The sequence below is a fragment of the Mirounga angustirostris genome, unplaced genomic scaffold (assembly GCF_029215605.1).
Source record: "Mirounga angustirostris isolate CCGP_5_RB_7025 unplaced genomic scaffold, mMirAng1.0.hap1 SCAF_4, whole genome shotgun sequence".
NCBI classification, from domain to species: Eukaryota; Metazoa; Chordata; class Mammalia; order Carnivora; family Phocidae; genus Mirounga; species Mirounga angustirostris.
In genome coordinates, this window is record NW_026991712.1 from 105938227 (window position 1) to 105952901 (window position 14675).

At 36.8% G+C, this 14675-nt stretch overlaps 1 protein-coding gene across 8 annotated transcripts in view; it reads left to right on the top strand.

Moving 5' to 3' along the window:
* DPH5 (diphthamide biosynthesis 5) overlaps positions 1-13287 on the top strand; it is a 48332-nt gene extending 35045 nt beyond the window's left edge. For 7 of the 8 annotated variants that reach the window (XM_064588744.1, XM_064588743.1, XM_064588745.1 and 4 more), the window contains exons 6-8: positions 16-55; positions 1871-1974; positions 3765-13287. In XM_064588744.1, the coding sequence (XP_064444814.1) occupies positions 16-55; positions 1871-1974; positions 3765-3973 (353 nt within the window). In that variant the 3' untranslated portion in view covers positions 3974-13287. The remainder of the gene's footprint in view (positions 1-15; positions 56-1870; positions 1975-3764) is intronic. The other variant, XM_064588748.1, reaches the window with a different exon arrangement.
* Positions 13288-14675: the final 1388 nt, after the last annotated feature.

Below are 14675 nucleotides of genomic sequence, written 5' to 3' on the forward strand. Positions count from 1 at the left end.
TTTTGCTTCCTACAGACATCAAAGTAAAGGAGCAATCTTTGGAAAATCTGATCAAGTAAGTTCTTATTCTGAGAATGTTTACATCTATTTTTAATTCCTTAAACAATAAATTCTACTTAAACGACATGAGTTCTAAAGATTGTTGAAAATCAGCTTTCAGGGACGCCTGGGTGTCTCAGTCTGTTAAGTGTCTGCCTTCGGCTCAGGTCATGACCCCAGAGTCCTAGAATCGAGTCCCGCATCGGTCACCTTGCTCAGTGAGGAGCCTGCTTCTCCCTCTGCCTGCCGCTCCCCCTGCTTGTGCTCTGTCTCTCTCGCTCTCTGACAAATAAATAAAATCTTTTTTAAAAAATCAGCTTTCATTAACCGTTAAAAATTAAACACTTAATCCTATGAAATGAGAAAGCAGTGTGATAGGGCAGAAATAGCAGTAGATCTCACAGATTCGGTATTGAGACTGGTGGTTGGCACCTAATAGGCACTCTGTAAATACTTCTGGGATGAATTAATGAATTGGAAGTCAGAAGACATGGATTTGAGTCCTGAGTCTGTCTCTGGTTATTGGCCCTTAGACAAGTTACTTCGGTTTCTGAGTCATGTTTTTTTCATATGTATAATGAGAATTATAATTGCCTATAGGGGCAATGTGGAATAGTAGCCATTACCCACATTTGACTAATGAGCACTTGAAATATGGCTAATGTAACTGAGGAACTGAATTTATAATTTAATTTTTTAAAGATTTTATTTATTTGTCAGAGAGAGCACAAGCAGGGGGAGTGGCAGGCAGAGGGAGAAGCACGTTCCCCGCTGAGCAGGGAGCCCGATGCGGAGCTCAATCCCAGGACCCTGGGACCATGACCTGAGCTGAAGGCAGATGCTTAACTGACTGAGCCACCCAGATGTCCCTATAATTTGAGTATTATTACTACTCAACTTAGTTATTGGAAAAGTATATTTAGGATAACTTTAATATGTAAATCTATGTTTATAACCATGAATTTTATGGAATTTAAATGCAGATTAGGTATGCTAATGAAAATTTAATACTTGAATTAATATGTGCTGCAAGTATGAAATAGCAGATGTTAAAAACTTAGTACAAAAACAGTCTCTTTAATAATTTTTATAGGAGTAAATGTTGAAATATATTTTGGATATATTGGGTAAAAAAAGTTAATTTTGCCTTTTTTTTTTTTTTTACCTTTTTTAATATGGCTACTAGGAAATTTAAAATTATGTTTGTGGTTTGCATTACATTTCTCTTGGACAGTGCTGACTTTAGAGAATTGTTTTGAAAGTCAGTAAAATATATGAACTGTTTTGTAAGCTACAAAAGCAGTATTTTTATTATGCTTATTGGGCAGACATGGTAGGCTTCAAGCCATCAGAAGTAACACATCCAACCCTCCAAGATTTTCAGATATTTATCGCTTTAGTTTACTTTTCTTAGAGGAATAAGTGGAAAGAGGAATATGTGGCTTAAACATGGTAATAAAAGTGAACACTATAGAACCTGATTAAGCAAGGATCTAGAACAAATTGCCACTTAACTTGAACTGTTTTTGCCTAGGATATCACTTAAATAACAGTAACTTTGACTTGAACATTTATCATTAAGTTGTTGGGCTTTTATTTCTGCCAGCATTTCAGTGAGATGAGAGGATAGTTGAAGTAGAAAAATGAAAAAAGCTTAAACTTAGAAAATTATGGTATTCATGCTTTAGTATGCTTAAAGTGGGTAATGTGCAAATGCTTCAGACAGAATATGGACTGTGGTACTTGACTATACCTGGGGGAATAATTGCATTAAAAATGTATTATGTAAGTTCATGGCTAAGAACAGTGGCATCTAGTTTTATACTTACAGAGGAAGGAAGATCTATGAACCTCCTCGGTATATGAGCGTAAACCAAGCAGCCCAGCAACTTCTGGAGATTGTTCAGAATCAACGAATACGAGGAGAAGAACCAGGTACTCAAGGCCCTAAAAGGGTTCTCATATTCCCTACTGCTGCATTAAGATATGTACCTGATACAAGTTCACATACACACACCCACCCCACCACCACCGCCACCACCAATGAAGCAAGAGTCAGTGTGTTTGCATTGTACTCTTTCTTGTCATTTTTTAAATCAATTTTAACTTAAATTTCATAGGCTGAAAGTTGTACTGAAGGAAAAATAATGGAGTTCTTCCTAGGAAAATTAATACCATTCCAGAAAGTGAGGATTTTTCACAAATTAACTGTAAATCAGATTTTATGTAAATATGTTAATATGTAAGTATTTAGGTAAAATGCAGAACTTCCTTTTTAGCCTAAATCTGTGTATGGTGAGATCTATCCTGCAAAAAATACACTTATTCTGCTTTTTCTCTTTCACAACACTGAGACCGAGGATAGTTTTCTTCAGGGTAAAAAGAGAATTTATCCTTATACTCTTAACACTTTGCCACAAATGTGTACTGTGGACTTGGGAGGACCATTACGCTCCTTAATTATCACAGGAGACAGCATGCATCCACTGGAGATGGAGATACTAAGTATGTTTTCTGTACCAGACTGTATGTGGTATATAATGAAGTGTTGGTCATCAGTAAATCTTTATTGAGAGGTTCTTTAATGAAACTGTCATATTCTGTTATAAGGTGCTGACTGCCTTTGAGTACCTATCTCTTGATGGAAAAAGATACATGAAGAGATTCTTGAATGACTGTTGCTGATTTTTTCTCGTTAGTAGGCCTTGTTAAAGTCATGAAACAAATAATGTGCAGGGGTGTTCCGTATTCATAATTCCGTACACTTAGGCCTAAACTTGCATGCCTGCTTGTCCTTGTAATATCATTTGCCCCATTTTGATCATGTTCCATTGGGACAGCTTTCCCAAGTAAACAAAACCATCAGAAGGTTGGTACTTAAAAGCATAAGTAATGTCATAATGCCTGTTATTTGTTCAGGGCTCTGTAGTTTACTAAATTCTTTCATGTCTGTTATCTTATCCCTTACAACCACCATTTAAGAAAGATAGTATTCTTGTTTTAAAAATGAAAAAACTAAAGTTTGACATAGCTGATTAGGTGGCCAAGCAAAAAATCAAATCTGTGTATTTATCTCATAATCCCCTTGTTTTTCTAGTATATCTTGGTCAGTGTGAACATATCTCAAGCAACTTATTGAAAATACAGGCAGGTAGTAAACACTGTTCACTCAGAAGCTATTTAAAGACAAATGCTATGCAATCATAAAGAGTATGGATATACATAATTGTTTATCAAGTCCTGAAAACTTAAACAAGGGCAAGCCTTTAGAATTCTGAAAGAGGGGGCGCCTGGGTGGCTCAGTCGTTAAGCGTCTGCCTTCGGCTCAGGTCATGATCCCAGGGTCCTGGGATTGAGCCCCGCATCGGGCTCCCTGCTCTGCGGGAGGCCTGCTTCTCCCTCTCCTGCTCCCCCTGCTTGTGTTCCCTCTCTCGCTATGTCTCTCTCTGTCAAATAAATAAATAAAATCTTAAAAAAAAAAAAAAAAAAAAAGAATTCTGAAAGAGTAAAGTTAGGAAGTACCACTTTACATGTCAGGTAGTTCATATAATTTAGAAAAGCTTTAGATAAATCAATAGGTAATTGGTCTGTAATGAGTGACTCAGGAGATTTAAGATATTTGGGGCTTCTTTAAATGTACTTTTGGTACTAATGTTAGTTTAAATGTCGGGCGGGATAATGCATTTGCTGAATTGAATGGCAGTATTTTTTTCTTCTCTTAATAGCAGTCACCGAGAAGACACTCTGTGTTGGCTTAGCCAGGGTTGGAGCCGAAGACCAGAAAGTTGCAGCGGGCACTTTGCAGCAAATGTGTGCTGTGGACTTGGGAGGACCATTACACTCCTTAATTATCACAGGCGACAACATGCATCCACTGGAGATGGAGATGCTAAGTTTGTTTTCCATACCAGAAAATAGCTCAGAATCCTGTTGATGAACTTCATGAACTTAGACATTTTCTATTGTTAGATACTAATTTCAGTCGTATATGCATATACACATATTTGTAAAATGAACAGTTCTTTTGGTTTACCTAATAATTATAAAGCAAGTGACCAAGAAGAAAGATGTTGATTCAACAATACTTGGTTTCCTGTGGCAGTGAGTTTTTTTTCCCTATAACATCATCAGTTGTTTCTATTTTAGTAGTTTTTCAGGATATACACACATGGAGCAGACCAAGCCTGAAAAGTTGCAGAGACATTCATAAACCGAGTTGTTTAAAAGCAGTTTTTACTTATGAAATGAGTTTATACAACGTGGAACTTTCTTCTTTCTTAAAAAGTCAGCTGTCCTGACGATAAGATGAGTTGTCCTTACAGCAGTTGGTATTAGTGCATATAAGCAGAGGTGGGAAGAATAAGTCCCACCCAACAGTCCTACTTACTTAAAGCTCAGCTGAGCACATGCCACAAAATGACATCCTTCTGAATTGCCTTGTCTTGTTTAGCTGACATCCTAATTATGTGGTTCATATTCTGCTGTATTTTGGAGGTTATATAATTGTTGAATTATAAATGTTCAGCCAGCCATGTACAGTTGCTGTTTGGTTTTAAATAACATCTTTCACATCCAAGTTGACAAATGGAAAACTTACTACAAAATACAGTTTTAAAAAATTTAAATTTGGAGGCAGTGGGTTAGTCAAGATTTGTCATATCACTTAGCTCAGTTGATATGGCACTGTATGTATGTATGTAGTCACATTCTTTCTCCCAGTTGTAAATAGCACTCCATTTATTATATTTCATGACTGTAGAGCCTTGTACTTTTTGGTAGTTCATAACAGAAATAGCTTTGCTATATGCTAGTTTAGTTGGTCTAACTTTAACTATTTCCGAGGCTTAATCAACCATAGCTTAACTTTCGTTAAATTCATTGGAAGTTGAATGTACACTTTCCTACTTCCGGGGAGCAGTGATTAACAAGAAATCATTTTGACATTTTTCTTTTCTTAAGTAGTCTCCATGCCCAGCATGAAGCCCAACACAGGGCTTGAACTAACGACCCTGAGATCAAGAGCTGAGCTGAAATTAAGAGTCGGACGCTCAACTAGGGGCCCCTGACTTATTTCATTTGAGATAAAAGATATTTCATATATATATGAAATATTCCATTTTTAGTCTGTTACACAAAAGGGGAGAGAGCCAAGGACATTTAAATGCTAATTCTGTGTTGTTTTCTTCTGAAGCATTAAAGCAAGCATTGAATAATTATTATAAAAGGAAAGATTTCTACCTTTGGTAATGGTGGAATAGCTTGTAATATATAAGCCCTCCCAATTAATAAACGCTGGACAAAATATAACTGTCTAAAGACCCTGAGGGGAATGACCAAAAGCAGGCTGAGACTTATGCTTATATACAGCTTTTTCCCTCAGGACATTTCCCAAGTCTGTCCGGTAAGGGATGGCTAGAACTCAAGAGAAGGTTGCAGTCTTACTGGTTTGAGGGGTCAGAGAAATTGGGGGCTGCTAGAGGACCTCTATATTGAGGAGGAAATTCTGGAAATGAAGGTGGCACTAAAGGAGAAAGAAGCCAGCCTTCCAATCTACATATAAATCTCTTAACTCTTTGGCTAACTCCTGAATTGTGCTTGTACAGGGAAGTCTCCATGAACCTGGTGGAAAGCCAGAGCTGGAAGGCTGAAAAATCTGAGCAGAGCTTGTTGCTCTGTATTGCAAGAGAAAACAGAATTTCGAGTTTGAATCCTGACAAGTTAGAAGGCTTGGTAAGCATCTTAGGCTTTCTGTCAAATCCCTAGAATGGCCATGTATTAGAAAAGACTATGCCCAGGGCTAAGGATTTGCACTGAATCTAAAGAGAAAACCTTTAATGTAATATAAAATCAAGGTGAGTAGTCAGTAATTTAACTGCCTGTTGGAACATATCATAACACTTCCAGGGTGTGATAACAAAATGAGTCTCTTTAGGATATCAACAATGACTAGAATATAAGATAACACATTGAAAGAAACAGGAAAACGTGATCTTTGGTCAAAAGCGGGGGGGGGGGAGGGGGGAAGTAGAAAGAGATCCTAACATAATCCAGATCTTGGAATTAGCAGATGGGGATTTTAAAGCAGTTAGCAGAACTAGGCTCAAAGATGAAAAGGATAAATGGTTGTAATGAAGTGCAGATGGATAGAAATTATCCTATCTGAAGAATAAAGAATAAAAAAAGGTTGGAGGGAAGAAAGAAAGCACAGAGCCGCAAAGCCACGTGGGGTGATATGCAGCAGTTCAGTGCATATGTAACTGGATTTCCAGAAGGAGAAGAGAGAGAAAATAGGGCAGAAAAAAGATGAGTTAAGTAAAGGTCAAAATTTTTCCCAAGTTTGTTGAAACTATAAATACGCAGATCCAGTAAGCTCAGTGAACTCTAAGCAGAATAAATACAGAGAAAACACCTAAGACATCGTAGTTAAAACTGATGAGAACCAAAGATAGGAGAAAATCTTAAAAGCCACCATGAGTGGTAGTAGGGAACCCACTACGTACAGGGGAGCAATAAATGTTGCCTGCTTCACCTCAGAAACAATGGAGGTCATGAGACAACAGGAAGAGATCTATAAAGTACTGAAGTTAAAAAACAAAGCCAACCAAACCCTACCAGTCTATATCCAGTAAAAACGTCCTTCAAAAATGAAAGCAAAATAAAGCAGTCTTCATAAAAATAGAATTTGTCACTAGCAGACCTATAAGGAAAGCTGAGGGAGGATTTTTAGGCTGAACATAAATGACATTAGATGGAAGGAAATAGTATGTGAGTATAAAAGACTCAATTTTTTCTTTTTTTCTTTTTTTTTTTTAAAGAGTTTATTTATTCATGAGAGACAGAGAGAGGGAGAGAGAGGCAGAGGGAGAAGCAGGCTCCCAAGGAGCAGAGAGCCCGATGCGGGACTCGATCCCAGGACCCTGAGATCATGACCTGAGCCGAAGGCAGACGCTTAACCATCTGAGCCACCCAGGCTCCCGTGGACTCAATTTTTTCTTAATGTTTTTAAAAGATAACTGAATTTAGCATGGTATACTGGTGTATAGTTAGATTTCAACAGTAATACAAGTTACAGGGGTTAAAGGGTATTACACAGTGGCAGTTCTTACATTTTACTTAAACTGGTAGAATACTGGGATGCCTGGGTGGCTCAGTCGGTTACCAAGCGGCTCCCTTCGGCTCAGGTCACAATCCCAAAGTCCTGGGATGGAGCCCCACATCAGGCTCCCTGCTCAGCGGGAAGTCTGCTTCTCCCTCTCCCTCTGCCTGCTGCTTCCCCTGCTTGTGCTCTCTCTCTCTGTCAAATAAATAAAATCTTAAAAAAATAAAGTGGTGGAATACTAACTATAGACTGATAAGGTTATGTATGTTATGTATTGAAATCCCTTGGCAACTGCTATAAAAAAATAAGGCAGAAGTAAAAAAAAAAAATTAGAGGAATTAAAATTGGATACTGAAGGAGATTTATCCAAAAGCAGGAAATATAGGTAAAAAATATATAGGACAGATAGCAAAATGGTAGACCTAAATGCAACCCAACTAGTAATTACTTAAATGTAAATCAAACACTCCAATTAAAAACTAGATTTTTTTAAAGGCCCAACTATATGTTGTCTACAAGAGTTAAACTTTAAAGACACAAGATGAGGAAAAATAGAACATGCAAACTGTAAGCATAAGAAAACAAGTGGCTATATTAATATAAGACAAAATAGACTTTAAAAGAAGGAGTACACTGGAGATAGACTTTTCATAAAAAAGGGGTAGTTCATCAAGAAGATATAATCCTAAATGTGTCTTCATTGAATACCAGCTTCAAAATACACAAGGCAAAAACTGACAAAGGAGGTACAGACAAGTCTACAATCAGTTGAGGATTTTAATGAACCTCTTAGCAACTGATAAACTAACAAAAATATTGATGATTTGAACAAAAAGCATTTGGACCAAACTGATAACTGCTAGATCACTACATGCAATAGTGGTAGAATAGACATTATTTTCAAGCATGTATGAAACGTTCAGCAAAGTAGACCATATGCTTGGCTATTAACCACAATGGAGTTAAAAATCACTAACAAAAAGGTGTCTAGAAAAGTCTTAAATATTTGGAAATAAAACATCTAACTGAATAAAAACAAAAACAAAATGTGAAAATTTGTAGGATGCAGATGAAGCAGTGCTTAGAAATGTATATCAATTATCTGGGCGCCTGGGTGGCTCAGTGGTTAAGAGTCTGCCTTTGGCTCAGGTCGTGATCCCAGGGTCCTGGGATTGAGCCCCACATCAGGTTCCCTTTTCCACGGGAAGCCTGCTTCTCCCTCTCCCACTCTCCCTGCTTGTATTCCTTCTCTCGCTGTGTCTCTCTGTCAAATAAATGAATAAAATCTTTTTTTTTTTTAATTTTTATTTTTTAAAGATTTTATTCATTTATTTGACAGAGACAGAGACAGCGAGAGCAGGAACACAAGCAGGGGGAGAGGGAGAAGCAGACTCCCCGCCGAGCAGGGAGCCCGATGTGGGACTCGATCCCAGGACCCTGGGACCATGACCTGAGCCGAAGGCAGTCGCTTAACCAACTGAGCCACCCAGGCGCCCCGAATAAAATCTTTTTAAAAAAATAAAATCAATGATCTGTTTCCATCTTAGCTAGAAAAAAAAGAAAAGCGTATAAAAATTAAGAAGGAGGGAAATACTGAACATCACAGCAGAAATCAGTGAAATAGAAAATGGACAATAAAATTAACAAAGCCAATGGAATGTCGAAAATTTTAAAGACTAACAATGGTAACATTTGCAAGGATATGGAGTAACTGAAATTTGCCTGCTGTTGGTAGGAATATAAATTGGCACAACTACTTTGGAAAGTAGTTTTAGTTTCCTATAAATTAAATCCTGTGAACTAGCAAGATCAGTTCTAGGCATTTACCCAAAAGAAATGAAGACCTTGACAAAAATTGTACAAGAATGTTTATAACTGTATATATTTATTCATTCATAGCCCCAAACTAGAACCAAGGATTGTGTCCATCAATAGAATGGATTTTAAAATTTTGCTATATTTTACAATGGAACATTACTTAGCAATAAAACGGAATGAACCACTGACTCCTACATGAATTTAAAAAAAGAAGTGAAAGAAGCCAGACACGGAAGCGGACTATACAATTCCATTTATATGAAGTTTAGCAATAGGCAGAAATAATTAAACAGGCCTTGCCTGTGGTGGAGAGAATGAAGATTGGCAAGGGACAAAAGGGAACCTGAAAGTAATGGAAATGTTCTCTATCTTGATTGGGTATTGGTTGTATGGATATAAACATTTACCAAAATTCATTCAAATATATAGATTTAGGATCTGTGCATTTTTCTGTATAAGGATTGCCAGATAAAATAGGGTACCCAGTTAAATTGAATTACAGATAAATAATGAATATATATATTCATTATATATATATGTATTATATATATATGTATTATATATATATACATATATATCCCATTCCATAATTGGGACACATTTATACTAAAGATGGTTATTTATTTGAACTGAAATTTAACAGGGCGCCTTTATTTGCTAATTCTGATGACACTATTCTGTGTATAATTTAACCTCAAGTTAAATGAAATTGTAGGGGTGCCTGGGTGGTTCAGTTGTCCGATTCTTGATTTCAGCTTAGGTCATGGTCTCAGGTCGTGAGATCAAGCCCCACTCTGCACTGAGCATGAAGCCTGCTTAAGATTCTCTCTCTCTCCTTCTGCCCCTCCCCCAGTCCCATGCTCTGTAAATAAATAAATGAAATTGTAAAATGAAAAGTGTGCATTATTCATCAGAAAAAGGAACACTCTTATTTTTGGTCTACTATCATGAAATCCTAGTGTTTGGTAGTTAAATACTCCATTTATTTGTTTAGTAGTTTCTAGCTCTTTAATAGTAAATTCTCAGTCAGTGAAACCACGCCTATAATCTAGACACAAATAGTTTCATCACCAAAAAAACTCCCTCCCACTATCCCTTTATATTCAAGCCTCTACCCATCCACTTTTTAGCAATTATATAGAGAGTTAAAAGATTCACATTCAGGTTTTTATATGACATGAGTTTTTTTTTTTTTAATTTTATTCTATTATGTTAGTCACCATACAGTACATCATTAGTTTTTGATATAGTGTTCCATGATTCATTGTTTTCGTATAACACCCAGTGCTCCATGCAGTTCCTGGGTTCCTGGGTCATGTGGTAAATGCATATTTGTAAGAAACCCCTGAAACGATTTGCAGAGTAACTCTATCATTTTGCAATCCCACCAGTATTGTGAAAGAATTGCCATTGCTCTGTATCTTTGCCAGTATTTCATATTGGCAGTATTTTTTATTTTAGCTATTCTGATAAGCATGTTGTGGTATATGTCATCATAGTTTTGATTTGCACTGTCCTAGTGCAATGATGTTAACATCTTTCACATGCTTATTTATCATTTTTAATATCCTATTTAATGAAGCATTCATTCATGTCTTTTAATTTGGATTGTTTTCTTATGCTTAAGTTTTGGGCATTCTTTGCATATTCTGGATACACATTCTTTGTCAGATAGATATGTGATTTGCAAATATTTTCTCCCAATCCATAGTTTGTCCTTTTATTCCCTTAACCATGTCTTTTGGTAAAGCAAAAGTTTTTCATTTTGATGAAATACAGATTATGAGTTTTTTCTTGTGTGGATTATGTTTTGTTACTATGTCTAAGAACCCATCATCGAACTGAAAGACATGTAGATTTTATCCTGTGTTTTCTTGTAAAATTTTTATAGTTTTGCATTTTACATTTAGATCGTTTTAGAGTTTATTTTTGTATGAAGTGTGAGTTTTAATATCAAGGTTCTTTTTTTGCATATAGATGTCCAATTGCTCCAACACCATTAGTTTTTATTTATTTATCTTTATTTTTTCACCATTAGTTTTTAAAAAGACTACCCTTTCTCCATTGAATTGTTTTTGCACCATTGTCAAAAATCAGTTGGCCATATTTGTATGGATCTTTTTGCTGTTTTGTTGATTTATGTTTCCCTTCTGTGATACCACACTATCTTGATTACTTTGGGTTTATGGTAAATCTTTAAAAAAGGTAGTTTGATTCCTCTAATTTTATTCTTTTTTCAAAATTGTTTTATCTATTCTAGTTCTTTTGCTTTTCCATATAAATATTAGAATGGACTAGTTGATATCTATAATAAAGCTCGTGAGATTTTGATTGAAATTAATTATGATGCATTTAGGTGTGGATATTTCGGGGTTTGTCCTTTTTGGAGTTGGCTTATAGCCTCTTGAATCTGTAGGTTTATTTGCCAGGTTGGGAAGTTTTCAGCCATTATTTCAAACATTTTTCCAGCACTGTCCGGTTCAGCATGGTATGCAGAGTCCTTTCTTTCCAGGACTCTGATACCAAATGTTAGACATTTCTTATTATGCCCCAGGTCTCTCAGATCTGTTCTTTCTTTTTTCCCCCAGTCTATTTTCTCTGCCATTCAGAGTGGATAACTTTATTGATCTAGCTCCAAGTTCATTGACTCTTTCCCCTGCTCCATTTTCTGTTGAATCCATTCTGTATGGTTTGGGTTTATATTGTTTGTTTTTTAGTTGCTGATATAAAATTTCTATTTGTTCTTTTTATATCTTCTATTTTCTGTTTTAATATTTGTTGCAAGATTATTTCTGATGGCTTGTTCAAGTATTTTTATAATGGCTGCTTTAAAGTCTTTGTCAGGTAATTCCAATATTGATGTCATCTCAGCCTCATCTGTTGATTGTTTTTCTTCCACAAGTTGAAATTTTTGTGGCACTTTATAGAATAATTTTTTATTGTAGTGTGGACATTGTGAGTATTATGAGATTCTGGGTCTTGTTCAGATTCTATGGAGAATGGCAATCTATTTGTTCCAATAGGGAGTCAACCTGGTTAGGTTCAGAATGTAATTACTAATCTACCTTCTGTGGGCTGTGTCCGTTCAGTTTTCAAGGATTGCAGTTTTCTTTGGATCTATTTCAGGTTGTGCCCCTCAGTAGGGGACCTAGACAGTCTGGGACCTAGCTGATTGGCTAGTTTAGTTCTGAAGATGTTTTGGTATGCTGAGTAGGATCAGATCCAAACATTAGTGACTTGAGGGTTCATAAACAACTTCATGAGGTTGCTTTCCTTTGCCCCTCCCATTCCATGATCTCTCTGCTGCTTCCTGGTTCCCTAGGCTCCCCTTTTCAGTCCTCTGGCCATAAACTTGGGGTTCTTGTTACTCTACACAGTTGCTCTGTCTCATATCTTCATGATTGAGCCTACATCCTCACCCATGTGGAGGGACAGAAAGAAAAAAAGCAGAGGGGCTGGTTCTACCCTTTTTAAACCATAGCTCCACTAAAGAGAGAAAAATTTCCTCCTCTTGTATGTAGCTCTTGTGGGTTTCCATAGTTTTTGGCCACCACTGCAGAATTGCTTGGGGGAAGTCTTTGCTCCAACTAATAGAACTACAAATGTAGTAACTTTGTCTTGTTTTGAAGTTCTGTAGAAATCTATGGCCTGTGTACAAATTATTGCTCAAGGGGAAGTAGTATGACACACATACAGGACAGATAACCCCTGTAAAGTTGAACAACAGTTTGATCTAACTTAATGCCTATCGTGGGAAAACAGTGATGGCTTATCAGACAGATATTATTTTACTTATCATTTTGGAAGTGGTATGATATTTTCAAAAGTCCAAGCCAAATGTTAGGGTTTTAATTGCTGTGAAACTGTAGTATGATTAGATGTGAAACTGAATTTCATGTTTATACAATGTCACCCTTTTAAAATACTATTATCTGCCTACATTCAGGAGATACTCTTTGAATGCTTTTGTTTTTGTATTTTTTGTTTTAGCAGTGGCTGTCTTACAAAAAGAATGCAGTTTACTTTAACAATGCATACAGAACCATTTTCCGAGGAATTAAACTTTATATTAAATTCATCCATTTTTTCCAATAAATTTTGATTGCCTAAAGTGTGCCAGACTCAAAGCATTTGAGTATTATCTTACTGTTACCTTTATTACTTCTCTTGGTTATGGGAATTTAGGAGATAAAGTTGAAATGTACATTTAAATGTTAGTAGCATGTGCTAAGCCTACCTTATGGTAGAGTTGTTTTGTTTTGTTTTTTAAACCTGGAAATAGGGCTGGATGAGCTAATAGATTGTTTGAATGAACTGGAATCCCACTGAAATGCTGTTTTCGTTTTTTTCATTTCCTTCCTTCCTTTTTACAGAATGGAAAATACTAAATTGCTGTCATTCTGTCTGCATCTGTTGGACCAGTTGGTCTCTCCCTGTCTGCTCTTTCTGTGGTCTAGAGTAATGATAAGTTTATTGTCATACTGTAGGTAATGAGATTGGATAAGGAGGAGAGGAAAAGCATTACGAGTTTCTAAAGTTGTTCAGGGGAATTTGTATTTGATGAGCATTATGGAGCTGTTCCAGATTCCTGAGCTGGAGGACTGCAAGTGAAAACTGAGAAGCTTACCTAGTCTGTCAGTACAACATAGGGTGGCTTCTGTGGGGGAGGAAACAAAACTCTAGATAAAGATTAGGTAGTGAAGTATTATAATACATCACTTGCTTAAACCAGACTGTAAACAGAAGAGGCTGCTCTAAGGGGACTGGTGATGGGCCACTGTAGAGTTCCTTAGGCCAGAGGCTAATTCTAGAGAACACAGGAAAGGCAGGTAGTCCCTGGCAGGTGCTCTAGATCTAGCAGGTCAAAGTCCAGTGTGCAGAAGGGCCAGCAGAAGATAATCAGGAAGCCAAGATAGAGGAAATGTTTTCAGAGTGCCTGGGCAAAAGTCTGATTCAGCAGAAATTCCTTGTACTTCCTGCCTAAGGCCAGAATTGTTTGTGCTGATGGTTAGGGGAGGGGGTGCCATGGAGGTGGCTCAAGCCAGGCATGGGAAGCTAGATAGTTCCACATAGTGACTGCGTGCAGTCATCAATGACATCCAGGAATAAGGCAGTGGGAATGCAAAAGGTGAATGTAAAAGATTTCGAAGGAATGAAGAAGGGAAGGACTTTGCAATAGGGAATTTAGGAAATGAAGGGGACAAAGGCAATGTTTAGATTTCCAAGAATTATGTAAGGGATTCTGACAGAAGCTATTTGAGTGGGAAAAAATAATTTTCTCTTTGTTGATTTTGAGATGTTAGTAGTTCTGCCATGGATGTGACAAGAAGTAAGGCACTAAGGGCCTTTAATTAACTTCTATAAAATAAAGAGGACTGAAGCCATATTAGCAGGAGTTATGGAAATGGTTAGAAAGGACACATTCAGACCACATATAAGGTATTCAGCAGCAGACACACCGAATATAAAGCCCTTACCGTGTGGCAGAGATTGATAGTGAAGAGGCTGCTTTGATAGAAGAATATGTTTGAGAAGGTGGGATGAATGGGATCTGGGGTTTTTGTGGAGAAGTTATTTTTTTATTGCTTCTGATTAGAGGGAAAAAAACATCTGGAAAGATAACAGATGCTCATGTTGGTTTTGGTCTTTATTTCCTGTAAGTTGAGGTCATGCATAGAGAATAACGTGAAAGAACAATTTGGGGTTAATGTAAATATCT